This window comes from Sus scrofa, unplaced genomic scaffold (assembly GCF_000003025.6).
Source record: "Sus scrofa isolate TJ Tabasco breed Duroc unplaced genomic scaffold, Sscrofa11.1 Contig2211, whole genome shotgun sequence".
Taxonomy (NCBI): Eukaryota; Metazoa; Chordata; class Mammalia; order Artiodactyla; family Suidae; genus Sus; species Sus scrofa.
Genome location: NW_018085054.1, coordinates 1 through 24,171, shown reverse-complemented (window position 1 = coordinate 24,171; position 24,171 = coordinate 1). Strand labels below are relative to the sequence as shown.

Below are 24,171 nucleotides of genomic sequence, written 5' to 3'. Positions count from 1 at the left end.
TAAGAAAAATTTTAAAAAGAGAAAGGAAAGAATGTGTGATTCATGGCAATACTACACAAATAATTTATTTTATTTTGTGGGTTGTATTTAAGCACTTGTTTCTGTCTTTTGCTCACAGTATTTTATATGTTTTTAATTTACTGATTCATTCATTTTCTTCATTTGGCATCACACTTTTTCTTTTTCACTAAAACTTCTCCCTTCATTAAGACAGGTTATCACTTTCCAAATACTAGGATGCATATTTGTAACTAAGCTTTGTATTGCATTGTGAAAGCCTTCAACAATGCAGTTTGTTCTTGGCATACTGTTATATGTCTGTTGAGAGAGATTCCAAAATTCTATGGGAAATGTGGGTTCAACTCTGCTTTGGAGACCCTTGGCCTCTCTCAGATTCACGTAATATAAAAATGAAAGTATTGCATCAATGAAGAAATGAAACCAAACTGTCAATTAGTTACTTAACCTTAATGGCAAAATTGCACTATTGCCAATTAATTATGTGGCAAAAAAGCTTTGTGGCAAAGATGCTTACGAACAACAATAGTTAGAACCATTAGTGCTATTGTTGGAACACCTGGTCAGTTATGTTGTGCCTAACAACATCCCTATCTTTGGATTTTTTTTTAGTTTCTAACAATAAATTTTGTGCTTAAATCAGTTTGAATTATATTATTTTGTATCCTGCTACAGCTTTGTACACAAGTTCAAATATACATATATTATATGTATATATATATATATATATTTGTGCCACAGCAAGAATTCCAATGTTTGAGTCTTTATCCAGAGAGCAAGAGAAGCCAGTGGGGTTGGGATGGTGATACCACAGTCAGAATTACTGGGGTATAGGAGTTCTCGTGGTGGCTCAGTGGTTAACGAACCTAAGAACCCCGAGGTTGCAGGTTCGATCCCTGGTCTCGCTCAGCAAGTTAAGTATCCAGCATTGCCATGAACTATGGTGTAGGTCACAGGGGGGGCTCGGATCCTGCATTGCTGTGGCTGTGGCGTAGGCTGGCAGCTACAGCTCTGATTAGACCCCTAGCCTAACCTCCATATGCCATGGGTGCCGCCCTAAAAAGCAAAAAAAATATATGCATATATATTACTGGCATATATACTCATCATTAGATAAAAAGTAACAATTATTAGTTTAAATAAGTATTTCTTACTGAGGAATGTCGTCTTCTAACAGGTCTTTCAACACTGTCACTGAAAGAGGAAAAAAAATTTACATATACATCAGTAAAAGACTGAATTTCTAAAACTCATCATTACAACATCCCTTACACGCTTTTAAACTGGTCATCACTTTCATTTAATAAAATGTGAAAAGTTTACAGACTTAAACTCAGTATTTAGAAAGTCAATGTTTTAAAATACATATGGGGAGTTGCCGTCGTGGTGCAGTGGTTAACGAATCCAACTAGGAACCATGAGGTTGCGGGTTCGGTCCCTGCCCTTGCTCAGTGGGTTAACGATCCGGCGTTGCCATGAGCTGTGGTGTAGGTCGCAGACGCGGCTCGGATCCTGCGTTGCTGTGGCTCTGGCGTAGGCTGGCAGCTACAGCTCCGATTAGACCCCTAGCCTGGGAACCTCCATGTGCCGCAGGAGCGGCCCAAGAAATGGCAAAAAGACAAAAAATAAATAAATAAATAAAAATTAAATAAATAAATAAATAAAATACATATGGTATACCACTAGTACAATACTATTTACCTATTGATAAAAGTAAAATTATAAGATAAATAGACCATAAATCAAGAGACTATAAGCTCTAGTTTGACAACTGTGTGATTTTTAGACTGGGTTTGAATATTCAAATGGCAAAGAAGGGCCAAACAGATAATTTAGCAGCTGCAAGAAAAATAAGTGATGTTCATACTATAAAGGTCTGACCATCATGCTATGTTATTCCACTCAGGTTAACTGCTGCCAAGAAATAACATGAGCCCAGTAAAACTGTGGGCTGAACAGCCACCAGTTTGTAATGCCAACTTTAGGCAAATCATTTAATTTCCTTGGCCCTCAATTTTCTCATCCTTAAATTGAAGAGATGGGAGGTGGTCTCTAAAGTCCCTCTCAGATTTGACTCTAGATGAGTTTATATAAAGATATGGCAAGGAGTGCTGTTACTTTGTAATACTTACTTCTTTTCCCTGGAACAGAATGGGAAAAGGTTTCAGAAGTTATCAACATGTCTTACTAATTGAGAAGGTATCTTGGATAAAGAGTTTAAGGAGTTCCCATCGTGGCACAGTGATTAACGAATCCGACCAGAAACCATGAGGTTGCGGGTTCGATCCCTGGCCTTGCTCAGTGGGTTGAGGATCTGGCATTGCCATGAGCTGTGGTGTAGACTGCAGACACGGCTCGGATCCCGAGTTGCTGTGACTCTGACGTAGGCCGGTGGCTACAGCTCTGATTCGACCCCTAGCCTGGGAACTTCCATATGCTGCAGGAGCAGCCCAAGAAATGGCAAAAAGACAAAAAAAAAAAAAAAGAATTTAATATTTTTAGCTGCATATCATGCACTTACTTTTCTTCATTAGCCTCTGAAGACATCCCATCCATTTCTGAAGAAAAATTTTTCTGTAACAAATAAACAGTATGAGAAAAGGTGAAAAAAAAAATGAAAGAGAAATGATAAACTATGAAGAGATTAAGAGCAGAGTTGTGATTTCAGGATTACGTTCTGTGGGAAGGCCAAAAAAAGGAAGGAAGGAAAAACTTCACTATGGGGCTATGAAATGAGAAATTCTGAGTAGTTTAAAGCACTCTGTTACGGAGTTCCCATTTATGGCTCAGCAGTTAACGAACCTGACTAGTATCCATGAGGACATGGATTTGACCCCTGGCCTCGCTCAGTGATGGCTGGGATCCTGAGTTGCTGTGGCTGTGGTAGGCTGGCAGCTACAGCTCTGATTCAACCCCCAGCCTGGGAACTTCCATATCCTGTGGGTGCAGTCCTAAAAAGACAAAACAAACAAACAAACAAAAAAAACCTACTCTGGGAGTTCCCGTCGAGGTGCAGTGGCTAACGAATCCGACTAGGAACCATGAGGTTGCGGGTTCGGTCCCTGCCCTTGCTCAGTGGGTTAACGATCCGGCGTTGCCGTGAGCTGTGGTGTAGGTTGCAGACGAGGCTCGGATCCTGCGTTGCTGTGGCTCTGGTGTAAGCCAGGGGCTACAGCTCCGATTCGACCCCTAGCTTGGGAACCTCCATATGCCGCGGGAGCAGCCCAAAGAAATAGCAAAAAAAACCCAAAAAAACCTACTCTGTTATAATTACCACTTCTGGAAAAATTCTTATATTCAAGATGAAATCAGTGACTATTTCCAATTGTGAGGATAGGGATTTCAGTGGTTCAAATCAAAATTTGCCCAACTTTATAAGAGTTATGGATTATATAATAATTCAATCTCAAAATATAATCAATCAAGCATCAAAATAATGGATTTGCATAAAACGCAAATTTATGAAAATTTAACTTTACTCAGCAAAAAAAATTTTAAGACATAAAAATAACATTTTAAATAGCAGAGTTGATTATACTTACAATCCCAAAGCATATGGAAGTTTGAGGGTAGGGGTGGAAAAGGAGCTACAGCTGGCTGCCTACACCACAGCCATAGCAATGTGGGATCCGCGTTGTTGCTGTTAAGTCTGCATTGTTTTAAGTCCGAGTTGTTGTTGTAAGTCTGCAACCTATACCACAGCTCATGGCAACACCAGATCCTTAACCCACTGAGCGAGGCCAGAGATCAAACCCGCATCCTCATGGATCCTAGCTGAATTCATTTCCGCTGCCCCACAAAACTTCATTTGTAAAATGCTGTTATAGTTGAACTTTTGATCACTGCCACATTATCTGATTATTGACTGGTTCCAAAATTGTGCACCTGGCGCACAGGGAGGGGAGCTATAGCAGATTCACAAAGTATTCCGGGATATTTTAAATTTTTGAGATTAACAACAATTCTCAATATCTATCCAGCACTACTAGCTCAAAACAGTACTCATTCATATTACATTAGTTTTCATAACATACTATTGCAAAGCTAGATTTTTGGCAGTTGCTGTAATATAGAGCAAGTACATTTTACCAGTGAGGTACAGGAAATGAGGGTGGCGGTATCCAATCTGATTCTAAGATTTAAAAGCTGTTCAACAGACACACATAACCAATAATAAATAATTGAATAAAATAAAATACTATCTTTCCCTTAAATTTATGTGTAGTTTCAAATGGCTACCAAATGATTAGGATTGCCTAATAAAATTTTTTTTTTTGCTATCCCGGTGGCATATGGAAGTTTCCAGGCTAGGGATTGAACCTGTGTCACAGCAGCAACCCAAGCTACTGCAGTGACAACGCTGGATCCTTAATCTGCTGCATCACAATGAAATAAGAGTTTTAACTAAAGAACAACCCCCCTTGGCTAAAGAGGCAGCTGCAAGCCTTTCCAGCTATGCTTCTCACTATACCACCCTCCTTGTAACAATGTAACAACTGTGTGCCCTATGTCCAAGCCAGCAGCACTGCTAATCATGTACCCAGCATTGCTTATCAGTTCTGCTTCTGCACCTTGCTTGCTCAATTTCTTAGGGAGGAACACTGTCTGCTTGGGGATGGGGGGAGGTCTGGGATGCTTACATGGGAAAATGAAGACCCTGTAGTGTATAAAAGTTAATGAGAACAAAGACCTGGTGCTCAGACTCTGGAGGTGACTCCTCTGAGCCCGCACCAGTGCTGAATAAACCTTGCTTTTCCATATCTCTGAGTGCTGTTTGTCTCCTTCCACTGCCACGGTTTTTGTGGTTTCCACAACAACAAGAGAATTTCAATAACAACTTTTAAAATTGTGTGGACTAGAGTTCCCATTGTGGCTCAGCAATTCCAAACCCGACTAGTACACATGAGGATTCCGGTTTGATCCCTGGCCTCCCTCAGTGGGTTAAGAATCCAGTGTTTCTATGAACTGTGGTATAGGTCAAAGACATGGCTCAGATCCCACGTTGCTGTGGCTGTGCTGTAGGCAGGCAGCTGCAGCTCTGATTCAGTCCCTAGCCTGGGAACTTGGGTGTGAAACTTAGCCTGCGGAACTTACGCCGCAGGTGTGGTCCTAAAAAGCAAAAAAAGCAAAAAAATAAAATAAAAGTAACAAATTTAAAAAATATAAAATTGTCTGGACTTAATCACTTAATAGATGCAACTGTTAAGTATTTCTTTTGGCCTAAGGGCACCGCGAGCCAAGAAAGTTTGGGAACTGTTAGTCTAAATAATCCAGAGGCCCACAAGCTGTAGCTGCTAGGTCAAATGTGCCCTTAACAGCAGCGTTTTACATTTTACATGGGTTGTAGACAACAAAATGAAAAGCAAAGAAAGAAGAAATGTGATGAGATCATGCAGACTACCGAGCCTGCAAAGCCTGAAATATTTACTAACTGGCTATCTGTCCACTCCTTCATTTACACTACCACTATCTAGAGACAATATGCTTCAGTGTCCAGTGATAGAGGCTCTAGACTTGTGGTGTTCAAAACAGTAAAACAGTAGCTATTAGCTATTTAAATTTAAATTAATTAAAAAGAAATAAAATTTAAAATACAGTTCTTCAGTCACAATAGCCACATTTCAGTTGCTCAACAGTAACATATGACTAATGTATAGTGCTGGACAGTACAGAAATAAAATATTACCATTAACATTGAAAGTTTTATTGGATAGCACTGTCCTACTATCAATTATCTAGAGTATCTTCTACTATCTCTTACTTAGCATTAAACACATCAACACTACCACTCCCACTCCAAACATTTTTACTCAGTTTACATCTACTTGTCATCTCATAAACATTTCCAGCCATTCAGAGTCAAGGAAAATCATATTGCTTTGAACCCAACCTTTAATTAGCAAAATCTTACAATGCATTAACTCCCCATCTCTATAAATCATTCTTCAAGTACCACCTCAAATGCCACTGTCTCAAGAAACCTCCTTTAGTCTCCAATGCCAAAAATCATCAAATAAGCTCCCCTATTCTGTGCTCCTATAATCCTTTAGAATATCCTACAATCCTTTACATAGTCTTGTCTTATAATTACTTGTGCATATTAATTCTTTGCTTTCTGAACTGTAAACTCTAGATGAGGGACTGAATCATCTGCTCCTGGCCCCAGTACAAGACAACAAGGAACCCAACGCATATCTGAGGAATTCGATTGCTCCAATTCAACTGAAAACTTCAATCTTAATAACTAAAGAAAGCTCTGCTTGGAGTTCCCATCGTTGCTCAGCGGTTAACGAATTCAACTAGAAACCAAGAGGTTGGCGGTTCGATCCCTGGCCTTGCTCAGTGGGTTAAGGATCCTGCGTTGCCATGAACTGTGGTGTAGGTTGCAGACTCGGCTTGGATCCCACGTTGCTGTGGCTCTGGTGTAGGCCGGTGGCTGGTGGCTGCAGCTCCGATTCGACCCCTAGCCTGGGAAGCTCCATGTGCTGCGGGAGCGGCCCAAGAAATGGCAAAAAGACCAAAAATTAAAAAAATAAAGTAAGCTCTGCTTTTGTCTTCTCTGTCCCATTTCAATAAACCTCTTTTAAATTCCAATCGGCGGCGACAGCAGATGTAAAATGGATATACACAGAATGGATAAGGTCCTAGAGTGTAGCACAGGGAAATATATTGAGTAGCCTGTAATAAACTATTATGGAAAAGAATATTAAAAAGAATGTATATATTATATATATGTGTGTATATATATATATCTGAATCACTGTAAGTAGAAATTACACAACTTTGTAAGTCAACTATACCTCAATTTCTAAAAAATGCAAATAAATCATTTATGTAAAAAAAATTCCAATCAGCAATATATTTTTGCAGAACCTTTTTCTTCACTTCTAGTATTGAGATAAACAGCAAGAAAAGGTTCTTTAATTCTGGCCTAAAAGATATTTGTGGCGAACTAACACTGGCTTTATTAGTTAATGTTGTTCCATCCGAAGGAAACCAAAATTTGCTTAGTGCTGCTGTCACTCGGCTCAGACACTATAAATAAACTACAAGCGGGGAGTTTAAATTCACCTACTGCTGTCACTTCATTTACAGCCAAGAAAAGACTGAATACAAAATGCCAACAGCCGTGAGTTCCCTCGGGAAGAGAACTCAAGGGCGAAGAAGGGTCCCGAAGCCCTGACAGAAGATGGCGGGGCGGGGCAAGGCGCCGCGGACTAGCGACCTCGGGCGGCCCGAGGGGCCCAGGTGTAGATGGTGACTGCTAGGGAGGAGGGAGGAGGAAGGCGGCAAGACGTGCAGGCCGAGGTCAGAAAAGAAAGAGCCCAGCACCCGGGCAGAATCTTTTCTACTCAGCCGCGCGCGTTCCGAGGTAGCCTGGCTGTAGCAGCGTCCCCTACCTCCCACCCGGGAACCTTCCGACCGCACGTACAAAATCTAAGGTAACCCCTCCCCAGAAGTCCAGGACGAAACTTACCCGCTGCGGCCCAAGTGCTTGACAAAAATCCCAGACTTGTTTGGGGTCAGCACACTTCCCTAGAAGCTACTCACCGCCGCCTCAGGACATCACCTCACAACGCCCAGCAGCCTCAGCGCAGCATTCAAATCTAACCGCCTAGCTGAAGCGCATGCGCAAAGCCGCTCCACGCTTCGGCTCCGCCCCCTAGGCTCCAGAGCTTTTCTAAGACTCCTTTAATGAAACTTCCTTTCAAGCCAATTTTATTTCTTTCAGGGTTATCTCATTTTCTATCGAATCTTCCTTTGTCCTTCCCTACTGCAAATCCCGCACAGCATGGGAGCGGCCATCTTCTTTTTATTTCTTGCTGTAAAAAATTATCGGATCTTTGCTTCCGTACAAAATGGTGGCTTCCATTATATTACGTCACATCCCCCTCGTGTTACTCCCTATAGCTACCGGGAAGACTTAAGCTTCTGGGACGAGGTGGCCGAGTGGTTAAGGCGATGGACTGCTAATCCATTGTGCTCTGCACGCGTGGGTTCGAATCCCATCCTCGTCGAAAATAGCTTTTGCCTCTGAGATAAACTCAAATTTGCCTACAGAATGGAAACAGTTGAATATTCATTTCTGGTAGAATAAACTAGTCAATTTAGTACCTCCGGTTGGACTCTTTGAAAGACGGGTTTTGGAGCACTCTGACATCATAGATAAAGAAAATGGAGAGAAAGAGACTCTGGGAATTAGAGTTTAATTAAAAATGGATTTAATTTAATTTCTCATTTTCTTTTTTTTTTTTAATTCTGTTCTCTCCATCCTGAACAGCATTCTCCAGCCCCCCAACTCAATGACACCTTAGGATGCAGCCTGGGCATTACCTACTGAGGAACCCTTCCGGGCTTGGTGCCCCCATTTTTCCTCCCCAAATTTTCTGAACAATCATTTTCTGCAGTGTCTCACCTCCCTGACATACTAACAGCTCCTAGAGGGTGAGGGCATGTCTCTTTTCTCCACATCTCTACAACATAGCAAAAACTCTGCCACAAAACAGCATTTTAAAATATTTGCTGAGTAAATATATGTTTTTTAAGGGAGCAAGGAATTAGTCTGATTTTAAAAATAATAACCATGATGCTAAAAATATGTCTGGAAGAGACTAACAAGGTAGTTAGTCCCTCTTCAGTAAATGCATATCAGAGGCACCTTCTGAAAGCATGACAACTTTGCTTGACAGCCATCCTGGTGAAACTTGTAGCCTATGACTAACTAAGCAAGAGATTGTGTTTGAGGAGATGGGGGTGATCTGGATCCCCATGAAGCAGTGAGGCAGAAAGGGGCACAGGGAGAGAGCAGAAACAGAATAACCTGGGAATGACCTTACCACCTCCTATGAAGGGAGACATTTATCCAGAGGATTTTCATTTCTTGTTAATGAAGTACGCAACAGTGAGTAAAATTCTGCAATTATTCCTATTCTTGTATGTTCAATGGTCTGCTCCATATTAATTAACTCAGCCTCTGAATGAGGGACTTTGATTACTGTGGACTCTTACCCCAAGGTTTCCAATATCTGTCCTTACTATGAAATATCAGGTTTCACTTCCAAAGCTAGCAAGGGGCACTGTTCAGGATTTTCTTTCAGCCCCCAGCAGGCTGCAGGTACTTAAGAAAAGTATACAACATTAAAAAGATGTTGACAACACATGGAGACTTGGTAGTATCCAGGAGCCAGAGGCTGAAGACACAGCTGCCTTTCCAGAGGAGAAAGTTTTAATTCCTCTCTTGGATTTAAGCAGGGAGGGAAAAACAGGAAGTACAAAACGAACAGAGATTCTTCTCTTGAAAAGTCGTCAGGCATCATATTTAAAAACTTTCATTTATCCAGTACCACAATGAATTTCAGCACTTGAACTCACCATAACATTGTGATCATGATAGACATTTTTATTACCCCATTTTACAGATGAGGTCACTGAAAGATAAACTTACCCAAGGTTATAAAGCTTCTGAAATTGCAGAAAAGGCATTGTAACCCAAGTGTGTCAAACTCCGGTGGCTCTCAACCACCATCCTTTACTGTGCTGGAAATTAGGAAGTAGCACTCATCGATCTCTTGCAGTAATGGTTTACACATTCTCTCTGCACTGTATGGTACCCCAGAACCTGGCACCTGGCAAGTGTCTTCACCAAAGTTTTCAGTCCTGAAGGTGGAAGGCAGCTGCCACTGCTCGCAGGCTCCAGTGGCTCCTCCCTCATCAATCCAAATCTCTTAGGAACGTTGATACCTCCCCGGGCTGAGGGCTGAGGGCTGGGGGCATCTCAGCACCTGCCTTCAGCCTTGCTCTCCAATCCATTTGCCACCCTGCTAGGAAGGGTTTCTACTTGGATTCTACACATTCCCAAGGGGTCCATGGATAAAATGCAATTATTTTGGTGGGGAAAAAAATTGCAGGTTTATTTTCATTGAAAGCACTTCCTTCAATACAGGTAAGCAACAAACTACAGTAATATTAACCTTACCTGTGATTTTGTCACCAATAGAAAAAGCAGATGGAGTTCCCAACGTGGCGCAGTGGTTAAAGAATCTGACTAGGAACCATGAGGTTGTGAGTTCGATCCCTGGCCTTGCTCAGTGGGCTGATGATCCAGAGTTGCTGTGAGCTGTGGTGTAGGTTGCAGACCCGGCTCGGATCTGGTGTTGCTGTGCCTGAGCCATAGGCTGGCGGCTACAGCTCCAATTAGACCCCTAGCCTGGGAACCTCCATATGCCACAGGAGTGGCCCTAGAAAAGACAAAAAAAAAAAAAAAAAAAAAAAAGGAAATAACAGATATTATTATATCAGATCACTGTTATTGCTTAATGCTCATTGCTACTACTTCAAAATAATGGTAGTTATTAGATATGCCATCAGATCTTGTAATGCTATTCATTCATAAGGAAGTAACTGCATTATATTATTGTATCATAGATTTTTAAACTATTTTGATAGCTGTATTCCAACTTGGTTGACTTTATATCCAACAATTTTATGCATTTAGAAACAATATTCTGGAGTTCCTATTGTGGCGCAGCAGAAACGAATCTGACTAGTATACTTGAGGATGTGGGTTTGACCCTGACCTCACTCAGTGGGTCAGGGATCTAGTGTGGCTGTGAGCTATGGTTGTAGATGCAGCTCAGATCTTGCGTTGCTGTGGCTGTGGTGTAGGCCAGCGGCTGAAGCTAGGATTCTCCCCTAGCCTGTGAACTTCCATATGCCACAGGTGTGACCCAAAAAGCAAAAAACATAAAAAAAATATATTCTAAGAAGGGGCTCATAGGCTTCACCAGACTGCCAAAGGTCTATGTCACAAAAAAATTAAGAGCCCCTGAGGACTTTTCTAATGTGCCTTCAAGACATTGACCTTAACCTTAACTGCCCCCCCCCCAACCAGGCCTTTTTCCAAGACCTTTGCAGATGCTTTACCACTTCCTCTCCCTGGATCATGCTTCTGCTGCCCCCCACAGCCCCTTTCCATCAACCCCTGCCTGGCTGGCGCCTGCTTCTCTCTCTCTCTCTTTTTTTTTTTTTTTTTGTCTTTTTGCCTCTTCTAGGGCCACTCCCACAGCTAGGGCCACTCCCACAGCATATGGAGGTTCCCAGGCTAGGGGTCTAATCTGAGTTATAGCCACTGGCCTTCAACACAGGATCCAAACCACGTCTGCGACCCATACCACAGCTCATGGCAACGCTGGATCCTTAACCCCCTGAGCAAGGCCAGGGATCGAACCCTCAGCCTCTTGGTTCCTAGTTGGATTCGTCAGCCACCAAGCCATGACGGGAACTCCCTGCTTCTCTTTCTGATCTCAGCTTAAATGTTATCTCCATCAAGATTACCAGGAGCTCCCGTTGTGGTGCAGTGGTTAACGAATCCAACTAGGAACCATGAGGTTGAGGGTTTGGTCCCTGGCCTTGCTCAGTGGGTTAACGATCCGGCGTTGCCGTGAGCTGTGGTGTAGGTTGCCGTGACCTGTGGTGTAGGTTGCAGACGCGGCTCGGATCCTGTGTTGCTGTTGCTGTGGCTCTGGCATAGGCCAGTGGCTACAGCTCCTATTCAACCCCTAGGGAACCTCCATGTGCCGTGGGAGCGGCCCTAGAAGAGACAAAAAAGAAAAAAAAAAGATTCCCCTCGCCCTACAACCTGCAGCTCCTTAGGTTTCTCTCTCCTAGTCCAATGCTCTCTTGTTTCTGGGGCTTTGTACCCCTCATAGATGCTCCTGTAGCTTCCTGTGTTTCCCCAGCCCATTGCCAGAGTGTACTTAAATTGCCCAATGGTACTGCAGCCTCTCTAAAGGCTGGTAAGACTGCATCATTTTTCTGAGTTTTGTCTTCTTTTCACAGTGATGACTTCCTGGAAAATTGATAAGGTGTATCAATATGTCTAGTATCTATAAATAAAAAGTGTGTGGGGGGATTTCACATCATAGCTCAGTGGGAACGAATCTGACTTGTATCCATGAGGATACAGATTCAATCCCTGGCCTTGCTCACTGGGTTAAGGATCTGGTGTTACTGTGAACTGTGGTGTAAGTCGCAGAAATGGCTCGGATATGGCATTGCTGTGGTGTAGGCTGGCAGCTGCAGCTATGACTTGACCCCTAGCCTGGGCACTTCCATATGCCATAGGTGTGGCCCTAAAAAAAGACTAAAAAAAAAGGCGAGTGGGTTATTTTCTCAAAGGAAAATCTTCAGCTATAGAGCTATAGAAGTTCTGAAACTATAAAGCACTGGAAGTGTCTAGAGGGAAAAAAAAGAAAAGAAATTGTGCGTAGAAGCTCAATTTTCTAGTCCTCAGTTTACATGTTTTTTCATGTATAGTTCATTTGCGGTTACTTTCATATGAAATTAGAACAAGTCCTGGCTCTGACAGTTTCCATTTTTGCATTTCTATGATCTTTGATGTATAAGAACTGTGTTTATTACCTCTTTCTAAGAGAATCAAAAGGATTAAGGCTAACACAGAGGGTGAAGTGAAGTCTCCATAAAACCCAGAGAAGAGATTGTAAAACTCATCTTTGGATCCTGTCTGGAGTCACTGCTGGGGAAAATAAGAAAGAAAGAAAGGAAAAAAAGGATTAACAACATGCCAGATTATTTAAAAGCCCCCAGGGATGGGATGGGGGGACGACACTTGCCTTAGTAGTGGAAAAAGGAATTTATAAGAAAGGAAGGCAGTAAAAGAGTTAAAGGCGCCATCTACTGGAGAAGCTGCAACTGACGACTTGGACAAGATGGTTCTGTGGGAATGGCTGCTACATTTGGAAAGATCCCCATTACTCTCCCAAACTTGTCAACAAATTACAGCTCAAAGAGGTAGTTCTCCGTTAATATCAGGGTTCTTCACAAGTCCTATCCTGAACTACTGCAGACCCCTTGAAGACCACAAAAGAAAGAACCATTGCACAGCCAAATGCATTACCAAGATATTCCAGCTCTTTTACTACTTCAGTGCTAGGGAATGGGTTTTCATTCTCCAAGTCCAGCTTCAAGAAGACCCATTCTCTCTGGAGAATGAGGTGTTCTTGGAACTGTCCAGTGTTTGTTGATGATGCTCTGCCTCCTGGGCAAGGTCCTATGTGTCAGCAGCCCTCATGGACAAAGCTGACACATAAGGAAGAAGTAAAATCCAGTGAAGTGTGTGTGTGTGTGTGCGCGCGCGCGCGCGCGTGCGTGCACACGCGCACGCGCCCCCAGTTTCTTAAACCCATACCTAGAGTTTTTTTTTAAACCCAGACCTAGGGGTGCAAGACTTGCAAAGTTTGGTTTTGACAATGAAGTGAATTCAGTCTGTACCTGAAAACCCAGAGAAGAGATTGTAAAACTCATCTTTGGGTCCTGTCTTGTCACAGCTGGGGAAATGTCCCACTCACCATCTCTGGAAACAGTCATGACAAGACCTGGAGAGGTTCAAGAATGAATACGGGGAGTTCCCGTCGTGGCGCAGTGGTTAACGAATCCGACTAGGAACCATGAGGTTGCGGGTTCGGTCCCTGCCCTTGCTCAGTGGGTTAACGATCCGGCGTTGCCGTGAGCTGTGGTGTAGGTTGCAGACGCGGCTCGGATCCCACGTTGCTGTGGCTCTGGCGTAGGCTGGCGGCTACAGCTCCGATTAGACCCCTAGCCTGGGAATCTCCATATGCCGCGGGAGCGGCCCAAGAAATAGCAACAACAACAACAACAACAACAACAACAACAACAACAACAACAAAAAGACAAAAAAAAGACAAAAAAAAAAAAAAAGAATGAATACGGGCATTTGAGTCTGCAGCACCAACCCAAGTCATTCCCTGAGCTGCATGCTATTACAGGAAAACATCCACCTTGCTATAATAACTTCTAGGAATGCTTACTGAGCTGAAAATAAAACAATAGTTTCATACTGAAGATCAATAAAGGAAAAATTGAAAACTAGTTTATAGTAAACTTGCTTAGGAAAGACCAACTTAATGAATGCCAATAGACTAAGGGAAAGGGGGAATAACACTTGCTATATCCCATGCTTTCTCTCTTCTGCAAAGATTGTTCTGGATAGTTAAAAAGCAACAGTTACACCTTTCCCTCTCATCACAGTGAGGATGAGCAATGCCCCAGATTTCAAATTTCAAAATTTTATTTGAAATCTCCAGAATGAAGTAAAACTAGGTCAAACCCAATTTCAGTGGGGGTAAAATCAATGGATGAAGGCAAGACCTGAGGACATGACTGATGAGTCCATGGTGTTAAAAACAGAAGCAATAACTCCTTTTCTGATTGTGGTACTGTGAAGGAATAAGTTTTTCATATTTCTCTTTGGACTGAATAAAAGGTCATTGACTGAGTACTTTTTTCCCCTCTTTCTCACAGTTCCTCTTTCTTGAATATTTCTATCTGAATCTTTTGATTTTGATTTGTATTTATCAATTCTAGATCAAATTCCTTCAGTAAATGCTTAGAAATGTTATAATGGATAAATGAAGGCAGTGCTTGTTCTGAACTATGACAACATACTGAGTGATAAAAATAGACCATGAATGATTCCAAGTCATCTAAATGATCAACTTCCTATTGGTTGCTAATATAGCCATAGATTTAAAATTCTGACTTAAAAAAACCTTTTTTTTTCTTTTTGGCTTTTTAGGGCCGCACCCACGACATATGGAGGTTCCCAGGCTAGGGGTCGAGTTGGACCTGTAGCCGGTGGCCTACGCCACAGCCACACCAGATCCAAGCTGCATCTGAGAACTACACCACAGCTCATGGCAATGCCAGAGCCTTAACCCACTGAGCAAGGCCAGGGATTGAAGTTGCTTCCTCATGGATACTAGTCGGATTCATTTCCTCTGAGCCGTGATAGCAACTACTTAAATTCTTGGATGATACATAAACTTGACATCTGAAAAAAGTTTTTTTTTTTTCCTTTTAGCTTTAGAAAATTAAAATAGCTCCTTGACAGTAGTTTCTGGGTACTCCCTAAAAGGATTACTTCAAATTAACTGTCCTTTCAATGACTATCGGTTATCATTTTTGGTATAACCTAGCAAGGAACAGAGGCAACCTTTATTTAGCCCATAATACAGGACTTAATTTTTTAACTTCTTTGGCTTAAACAACAGATATTATCTCAGAGCTCTAAAGACTAGAAGTATGAGATCAAGGTGTCAGTGGGATTGGTTCCATCTATGGGCCACAAGAGTGAATCTGTTCCATGTCTCTTTTCTAGGTTATGGTGTTTTGCTGGCAATGTTTGACATTCCTTTGCTTGTAAAATTCTTTTTTTTTTTTTTTTTTTTTTTGGCTGTGCCCACCAACATGCAGTCCAGGGATTCAAACCCAAGCCACACCCACTATAAGTGCCAAATCTTTAACTTGCTAGACCACCAGGTAAATCCTAAAATTCTTAATCTTATAATTTGCCTCAATTCTGATTCTGGACAATTTAGCATTAGGATGAAATATAAAACTATCCTTTTAAAAATTTTAACCTACCTTAACGCCAACATTTCAAATGTTGGAAGGTTTATAAGAAAAAAGAACCAGGGAGTTCCTGTTGTGGCGCAGTGGTTAACGAATCTGACTAGGAACCATGAGGTTGCGGGTTCGGTCCCTGCCCTTGCTCAGTGGGTTAACGATCCGGCATTGCCGTGAGCTGTGGTATAGGTTGCAGACGCGGCTCGGATCCAGTGTTGCTGTGGCTCTGGCGTAGGCCAGTGGCTACAGCTCCGATGCAACCCCTAACCTGGGAACCTCCATATGCCGCAGCAGCGGCCCAAGAAATAGCAAAAAGACAAAAAAAAAAAAAAAGAAAAAGAAAAAAGAACCAGAAAAATTTTATCACTTGTTTACCTACTGAAGTATTTTCAAGAATTTTGTGCCTAGGAGTTCCTGTCGTGGAGCAGTGGAAATGAATCCCACCAGGAACCATGAGGTTGCAGGTTCGATCCCCAGCCTCGCTCAGTGGGTTAAGGATCCGGTGTTGCAGTGAGCCGTGGTGTAGGCTGCAGCTCAGATCTGGCATTGCTATAGCTCTGGTATAGGCCGGCAGCTACAGCTCTGATTAGACCCCTAGCCTGGGAACCTCCATATGCTTCGGTGTGGCCCTAAAAAAAGGACAAAAAGGCAAGAATTTTGTGTCTAGATGCCATATTAATCAAGTGTTAGAAAATGCAGTGCACAAGGCTCTCTGTGTCTAAAAGCATGTCAAAATCTGGAATACCAGAACCATAAACTGCTTTTAGATCCCTCAGCTCTTTTAAAGCTATGATAAAGCAGCACTATTTGAATCTACTAAGGCATATTAAAGTGGTGAGTCACTTTTGCACATTATTGTATATTGTTTCTCATTACTGTCTCCAAAATCCTAGACAAAGGATGCTCTCTTTCCATCCCTGATGAAAATGACTCATGGTCTAGGACTAGCTAGGTAAAGTAGATTGGAGTTGTGCAGTGGGTGAAGAGAGTCACTATTTCAGATATAACTAAAGGTTAGAGAAGAGAGAGAGAGCTCTTTGAACACTTCTTATTTAAAAATTTTTATCTTGGAGTTCCCATGTTGGCTCAGTGTAACAAACCTGACTAGTATCCAAGAGGATGCGGCTCCATCCCTGGCCTTGCTCAGTGGGGTTAAGGATCCAGTGTTGCCGTGAACTGTGGAGTAGGTCGCAGACGTGGCTCAGATCCCAAGTTGCGGTACAGGCCGGCAGCTGTAACTACAATTGGACCCCTAGCCTGGGAACTTCCATATGCCATGGGAATGGCCCTAAAAAGACAAAAATAAGTAATTAAAAAAATTTTATCTTGAAAGATATTACACATACAATGATATAATACATACATGTAATATATTGTGTATGTATAGTTTAAAAGAATAAAACCAATACAATGTATATCCAAGCCAGGTTAAGAAACAGAATTATTACCAGCAACTTGAAGCTTCCTGTGTCCCTCTGCTGGTATCCTCTTGCCAAAGAGAAGACTACTTCACTAAATTTTATTTTTTAATTTTATGACTGCGCCCACAGCATATGGAAGTTCCTACTCTTTAACCCACTGCACTGGAGACAGACCCTGCACCTCCACAGCAACCCAGCAGTCAGATTCTTAACCCACTGTGCCATGGTGGGAACTCCCTAAATTGTGTTAATCACCTTTTTACTTTCCTATATGTATATATATACATAAATGTTGCCTGTTTTTTGAATTTATATAAATGGAATCATTTTTTTTTAATTTTTAGTTTTTGTCTTTTCAGGACTGGAATCTTTTTTTTTTTTGGTCTTTTCTGGGGCCACACCCATGGCATATGAAGGTTCCCAGGCTAAGGGGTCTAATCAGAGCTGTAGCTGCCGGCCTACACCAGAGCCACAGCAACTCAGGATTCAAGCTGTGTCTGCGACCTACACCACAGCTCATGGCAAACGCCAGACCCTTAACCCACAGAGCAAGGCCAGGATCGAACCCACAAACCTCATGGTTCCTAGTCAGATTCATTTCCGCTGTGCCACGACGACTGAAGAAACTCCTAAATGGAATATTATTCATCTGTTTACTTCTTTTCACTCAACAGTTTTATCCATATAATTCATTCATTTGCACTGCTACTTAGTATACTAATTGTCTGAATTCTTACAAACAGATATTTCAGTTGTTTTCCAGTTTTTTGCTATTTTAAGAATGTTACTGTGAATGTTCTTATACATGTCTCCTGAGGTACATGTGTGTTTCTCTAGGTCTATAACCTGAAATGGAATCAATAGTAATGTGCATGTGCATGTTCAACTTTACTAGGCAATTCTTTTTTTTTTTTTTTTTAAGGGCTGCACCTGCAGCAGATGGGAAGTTCCCAGGCTAGGGGTCGAATCCAAACTAGCTGCCAGCCTACGCCACAGCCACAGCAATGCCATTTGAGCCAAATCTGCAGTCTATGCCACATCTTGTGGCAATGCCAGGTCCTTAAAGAGGCCAAGAATTGAACCTATATCCTCATGGATACTAGCTGGGTTCTTAATCTGCTGAACCACAACAGGAACTCCAATTCTTAACTATTTTGGTGTGGTTAATGGTTGATAAAAATGTTGCCGTTTTGAAAACATGGACAAGTTTCACATGAAAGGAAGAGAGTACAAAAAGGGTTTGGAGGGTAGGAAAACAAGAATTCATAATCATAGACATATTGTTTGCCATGTGCAAATAGCAGGTGTTCTAAGTAGAATGAGTTCCTTGGTGATGATAACTCTGACTGCAATAAACTATCATCCAAAATCTGGTCAACATTCCTTAGGCTGTTCTGCTCCATTTTTGGTTTTCAATTAATCCTATGTTCTAAAAAAATCCAGTCCTGAGGACCAGTGATCCAAAGCCTAAAGTGGCTCTGAAATGAGGCCATTTTCTCTAAAGCCTTCAGGAGCAAACTGACCCAAGCAAACCTAGGTCATACATTGAGAGATGCAGACATTCCGGGAAACCCATGATTCCAACACACAGTTAGAACTAAAGCCAGCCTTGAAAATGCAGCTGCCTGACCAGCTCTTTCATAGTCACTATATTCAGCTGCTTCTGCCTCTCACACTACTTACTGATGGAAATTGGTATAATCTTTTTGGAGGGCAGTATGTATTACCAGCAAATTCACTTCTGGGTATACATCTGAAGGAATTAAATCAGCATCTCAAAATGGTATCTGTACCTCCTATTCATTGCAGCATTATTTACAATAGCCAAAACATCAAAACAACCTAAGCATCCAAAGATGGATGACTACAATGGAGTATTACTCAGCTAGAAAGAAGGAAATGAATGGAACTTGAGGGCATTATGCTAAGTGAAATAAGACAAAGAAAGATAAATACCATATGATCTCTCTTCTATGTGGAATCTAAATATATATTTATATAAATATATAAAAAAATCATATATTTGATAAGGGGTTAATACCCAGAATGTGTAAAGAATTCCTTCATTTCAACAACACAAAATCAAATAACCCAATTAAAAAATACAAAAAGAACTCAAATATGCTGCTGTGGAAAAGTCTGGTGACTCCTCAAAAAATAAAAAGAATTACCATATGACCCAACAATTCCACTGCTTAGTATATAAAGAATGGAAAACATATTCAAACAAAAATTTGCACACAAATGTTCACAGCAGCACTATTCACAACAGCCAAAGGGTGGTTTGTAACACTGAAAACATGCTAAACAAAAGACAACAGATACAAAAGGTCATATATTATATGATTCCATTTGTATGAAATATCCAGAATAGGCATATCCATAGAGACAGAAAATTGACTACTTTTATCAAGGGCTGGGAGAAGAAGAAACAGGGAATAGCTGTTTAATGAGTACAGTTTCCTTTTGGGTGATGAATGTTTTGCAACTAGTTAAGAGGTGATGGCTGCACAACACTGTGAATGTATGAAATGCCACTAAACTGTCTATCTTAAAAGGTAATTGTGTTAAGTGACTTTTATCTCAATTAAGAAACAAAAGAGGAGTTCCCGTCTTGGCTCAGCGGAAATGAATCCAACTAGGAACCATGAGGTTTCGGGTTCGATCCCTGGCCTCGCTCAGCGCTCAGCAGGTTAGGATCTGGTGTTGCAGTGAGCTGTGGTGTAGTTGCAGATGCGGCTTGGACCTGGCATTGCTGTGGCTGTGGCATAGGCTGGCGGCTGCAGCTCATGCAGTCTCGGCAGGCAGGCATTGGTGAAAAGTACTCAAAGCCTGGCCCTTTATAGCAGAGAGCATGCAAGAACATCACAAGGTCCTGGGGCAAGGGTCCTGTCGCACCAGCCGGCACTCTGCACAGAGTGGGTCTGTTTCTTGATTCACAACATCCATTTGGCTGCCTTCCCTAGTGCCAAGGGCACTGTGTCCAGATCCTGAGGGGCTGCCTCAACTGCTCCATCCATCTTCTGGGCAGATGCAGCCAACTCTTCTACATGGTCCTTGCTCAGCTCTGAGGAGGGTGCTGTAGAGTCTATGAGACCAGGGGACAGGTCGCCCTCACAGAGATCTAGCACATCCAGGCTCTGTTTGGCCTGGTGCTCTGCCACAAGGTCCCGAAGTAGTTCCTCATCTGTCTTTGGAATGTGGCCGCCTCGGCCTCGGGAGGGGCCCCAGGCAACTGAGTTGTAGATGGGGTCATTGAGGATGGGATGGCCCAGGAACTGGAGGTGGACTCGGATCTGGTGCGTGCGGCCTGTGAGTGGCCGGCAGCGTACCACGCTGGAGCAGCCATTGTAGCTCAGTCGCTGGAACACTGTCTCACAGGGCTTGCCCCGAGGATCTACACGGCAGACCCCTACCTTGTAAGACACCACCAAGATGGGTTCCTTGCAGGTTACTTCTTCAGCAGGGAACTCCCCTCCACCCGGCACACGTATTCCTTCTCCAGCTAAACAGGAAGAAAGAGGGAGCAAGTCAGCACAAAGCCTAAACTCATGAAGCCCAAACTCCCTACAGTGATAACGAATGTACCCATGTCAGACAGAAGAGGATTCAAACCCCAGCTCCACCACTGGCCAGCTGCACAATCCTAGGCACATTACTTAGCCTCTTTCTTTTTGTGACTGTGCCTGTAGCATGTGGAAGCTCCTGGGCCAGGGGGTCAAACCCATGCCAGAGCCATGGCAGTAACAACCCTGGACCCTTAACTTGCTAAACCATGAGAGAATTCCTATTTAGCCTCTTTAAATCCCGTTAATTTGTCTAGAAAATATTGATTAGAAAGCATTTACTGGAGTTCCATTGTGGCGCAGTGGTTAACGAATCCGACTAGGAACCATGAGGTTGCGGGTTCGGTCCCTGCCCTTGCTCAGTGGGTTAACGATCCGGCATTGCGTGAGCTGTGGTGTAGGTCGCAGACGCGGCTCGGATCCCGCGTTGCTGTGGCTCTGGCGTAGGCCGGTGGCTCCAGCTCTGATTTGACTCCTAGCCTGGGAACCTCCATATGCCGCGGGAGCGGCCCAAAGAAATAGGAAAAGACAAAAAAAATAAAAAATAAAAATTGAAAAAAAAAAAAAGAAAAGAAAAGAAAAGCATTTACTGGGGTTCCCGACATGGCTCAGTGGAAACGGATCTGGCTAGTATCCATGAGGACACAGGTTTGATCCCCGGCCTTGCTCAGTGTGTTAAGGATACAGCATTGTCATGAACTTGGTGTAAGTCAAAGACACAGTTCGGATCCCATGTTGCTGTGGCTGTGGCGTAGGCCAGAGGCTACAACTCTGATTCGATCCCTAGCCTGGGAACCTCCATGCCATGGGCTGAGCATGGTATAAACATATTATAGCCAGATCCAGAATTACAAGGCTCAGACCACAATGACTACCATTTAACTTTTCTACCCAAGCTCTTCCACCTCCATCCAGAATCTTTCTACCAAGTAAGCTCTCCCTACATTCTTAAAACCTTGCTCAGGATTCCCTTGTGGCCAAGCAGTTAAAGGGTCCAGACTTGTCACTGCTGTGGTGAGGGTTGTCCATTTGGACTTTGCATTCAGACATGGCAAACTTGCTCGTCTGCCACACTTTAACTTAGGAGTTTCTGCTGTGGCCATGGGTTAGGAATTGATTGCAGAGCCTGCGTCACTGCATAGGCAAGGTTTGATCCTTGCCAGCAAGTGGGTTAAGGATCAGCATTGAAGCTTGTATGGGTCATCACAGATGTGGTTGATTCACTTCTGGCCTAGGAACTCTATATGCTCGGGTTATCAAATAACAAACAAACAAACAAAACCACCTCAAACAGCAAACTACTGGAGTTCCCACTGTGGCTCAGAGAAACAATCTGACTAGTACCTTGAGGAAGTGGGTTCAATCCCTGGCCTCGCTCAGTGGGTTCAGGGATCCGGTGTTGCCATAAACTGTGGTATAGATCGAAGATGTGGCTCGGATCCCATGTTTCTGTGGCTATGATGTAGGCAACAGCTACGCTCATATGCCACAGATACAGCCCTAAAAAGCAAAAAAAAAAAAAAAAACACAAAAAACGGCCAACTACCAAGAGAGGAGATATAAATCAACTCTATAATATCTTGTGAAACACAAGAGATAATAACCTGTCTCTGGCAATGTAAGTGTTGTCTTTCCTGAAGATAGGAGGCTTGACCAGGCTCACTTCAGATCCAGAACTCAGTGACACTTTTTTGTTTGTTTTGTTTGTTTAGGGCCACACCCAGGCTAAGGGTCGATTGGAGCTATAGCCACTTGGCCTACGCCCAGAGCCATAGCCATGCCAGATACCAGCTGCATCTGCAACGTACACCACAGCTCATGGAACGCTGGATCCTTAAGCCACTGAGGCGAGACCGGATTTCAAACCTGCTTCCTTATGGATACTAGTCAGATTTGTTTCGCTGTGCCACAACAGGAACTCCGTGACATCTTTCAACACAACATCATGATGCAGGAAGTAAAAGGAGCAAAAGCTTGTCTACCTGCCGGTCCGACCTGTTCATAATTCTCTCTGAGACGGCCTTCTTGGCAACATGAGGACCCGGACGTAAGGCGGTCCAAGTCGATGCAATGGGTGTAGCTCTGTTGGTGCTCCTTGCCAGGAAAGATGACCGTGTTGTGTCGGAAGCGGCCACAGGGGTGGCAGAATGGAAGAAGGCTTGTCTACAACTACAATCTTCGTTCTCGCCAGCGGCGACAGGTTCTGCTGTACGGTGGCTCATCTGTGCACTGTGTTCCGTAAGAAGTCATTGGTCCTGCGAATGACATAAGGCCAATTGGTCAGCCCAGGGCCAGCCACATGTAATCAGTCGACTTACAGTTTCCTCCCCTCTTCCTTACTGGCCTGGAAGAATGGTCACCAGTACATCCCTGAAGCAAGAAAAAGCAGCGTGCCAGTGGATCCCTCATTTTGTAAAATCAACAGACACACAGGAGTAGGCCACTGGAAAACTGTAAAGGACATTCATAATTTGTTAATGGTGACATTTTGGGTGGTGGGGTATGCATTTTTTTTTTGTTCTGCTCATTTGTATTTCATACAACGGTTATAATCTAAAAATTAAATTTCTAAAGGAAAACATTAATTTTCTAAATTATTTTTCTAAAATTAAAATTTTTAAAGTATCACTTATTGTGACTGTGAACCAAACACAAGCTCTAAGTCCAGAGATTTGGGCTCCAGACCTGAATTTGCCACAGGCTTACTACAACTTTTTTTTTTTTTTTGCTTTTTAGGGCCACATGTGCATATGGAAGTTCCCAGGCTATGGGTCAAATGGGAGCTATGGCTGACAGTCTACACCACAGCTACAGCAATGTGAGATCTGAGCGTGTCTGCAACCTACACCACAGTTCATGGCAATACCAGATACTTAACCCACTGAGTGAAGCCAGGGATCGAACCTGTGTCCTCATGGATACTAGTTGGATTCATTTCTGCTGAGCCACAAGGGGAACTCTTTACTACACACTCCTACAAAAGCCACTTAGCTTTTCTAGGCCTCAGTTTCCTTATCTGTAAAATGTGAGGGTCAGTCCAGAACCGTGCTTCTCAAAATTGGGACAGAAGAAAGGATTCAAACCACTCATTCTACAAAAGAAAAAAGTGCCTTGTGAACTCCCACAACCTTGGAGAGCCACTTCTACTGACACAGGTGTCTGATATCTCTTAGCTGTGATGTAATTTTAAAGGATCAAAGCACTGGGCTAGACAATTCTAGTCTCTATTCCTCTCATTTCACAAGTTTATCACATCAGGCTGTACGATAAATGTAGAACTTGTAAGAACACAGGCATTGGGAGTTCCTGTCAAGGCTCAGCAGGTTAAGGATCTGGCATTGCTGCGAGCTGTGGCGTGGGTCAGAGGTGGCTTGGATCTGACCCCTAGCCTGGGAACTTCCATATGCCGCACCTGAAAAACAAAGACAAAACAAACAAAAAAAGAAAACAGGCATTGGAGGTGGCAGTGCTGCCTTACCTCTGTGAGGTTTACCTTAGTTTCCTCAGCTTCCTAACAGGTAAGAGGTGGCAGCATTATCCACTCCACAAGGCTGTCATTAGAATTAAATGTTAAAGTACATAAAATGCTTAACTTTGTGCCCAGCACAGAGTCAGGGAATAAAAATGATAGTCTCCGTTATTACTATTTGTACAGAGATCTACAATGCAAGGTGGAAAGTCATCTGGGCCAGTGCCACAAGGCTGCATAAAAGAAGCTATAA

The 24,171-nt window shown here is 42.8% G+C and overlaps 1 protein-coding gene, 1 non-coding gene and 1 pseudogene across 3 annotated transcripts in view; 1 reads left to right on the top strand and 2 right to left on the bottom strand.

Annotated features, from left to right (window-relative positions):
• LOC110258507 (kinetochore scaffold 1-like) overlaps window positions 1–7,848 on the bottom strand; it is a 31,178-nt gene extending 23,330 nt beyond the window's left edge. Inside the window, exons 1-3 of one of the 2 annotated variants that reach the window (XM_021081759.1) lie at window positions 7,570–7,848; window positions 2,540–2,592; window positions 1,173–1,212 (exon numbers count right to left, since the gene is read on the bottom strand). In XM_021081759.1, the coding sequence (XP_020937418.1) occupies window positions 1,173–1,212; window positions 2,540–2,574 (75 nt within the window). In that variant the 5' untranslated portion in view covers window positions 2,575–2,592; window positions 7,570–7,848. Of the gene's footprint in view, window positions 1–1,172; window positions 1,213–2,539; window positions 2,593–7,495 lie in introns of both variants that reach the window. The other variant, XM_021081758.1, reaches the window with a different exon arrangement.
• Window positions 7,849–7,954: 106 nt separating this feature from the next.
• TRNAS-GCU lies at window positions 7,955–8,036 on the top strand. Its single transcript has one exon. It is a non-coding gene; the product is annotated as a tRNA-Ser (tRNA).
• Window positions 8,037–15,002: 6,966 nt separating this feature from the next.
• Window positions 15,003–22,652, bottom strand: LOC110258508 (annotated as a pseudogene).
• Between the last annotated feature and the right edge of the window lie 1,519 nt (window positions 22,653–24,171).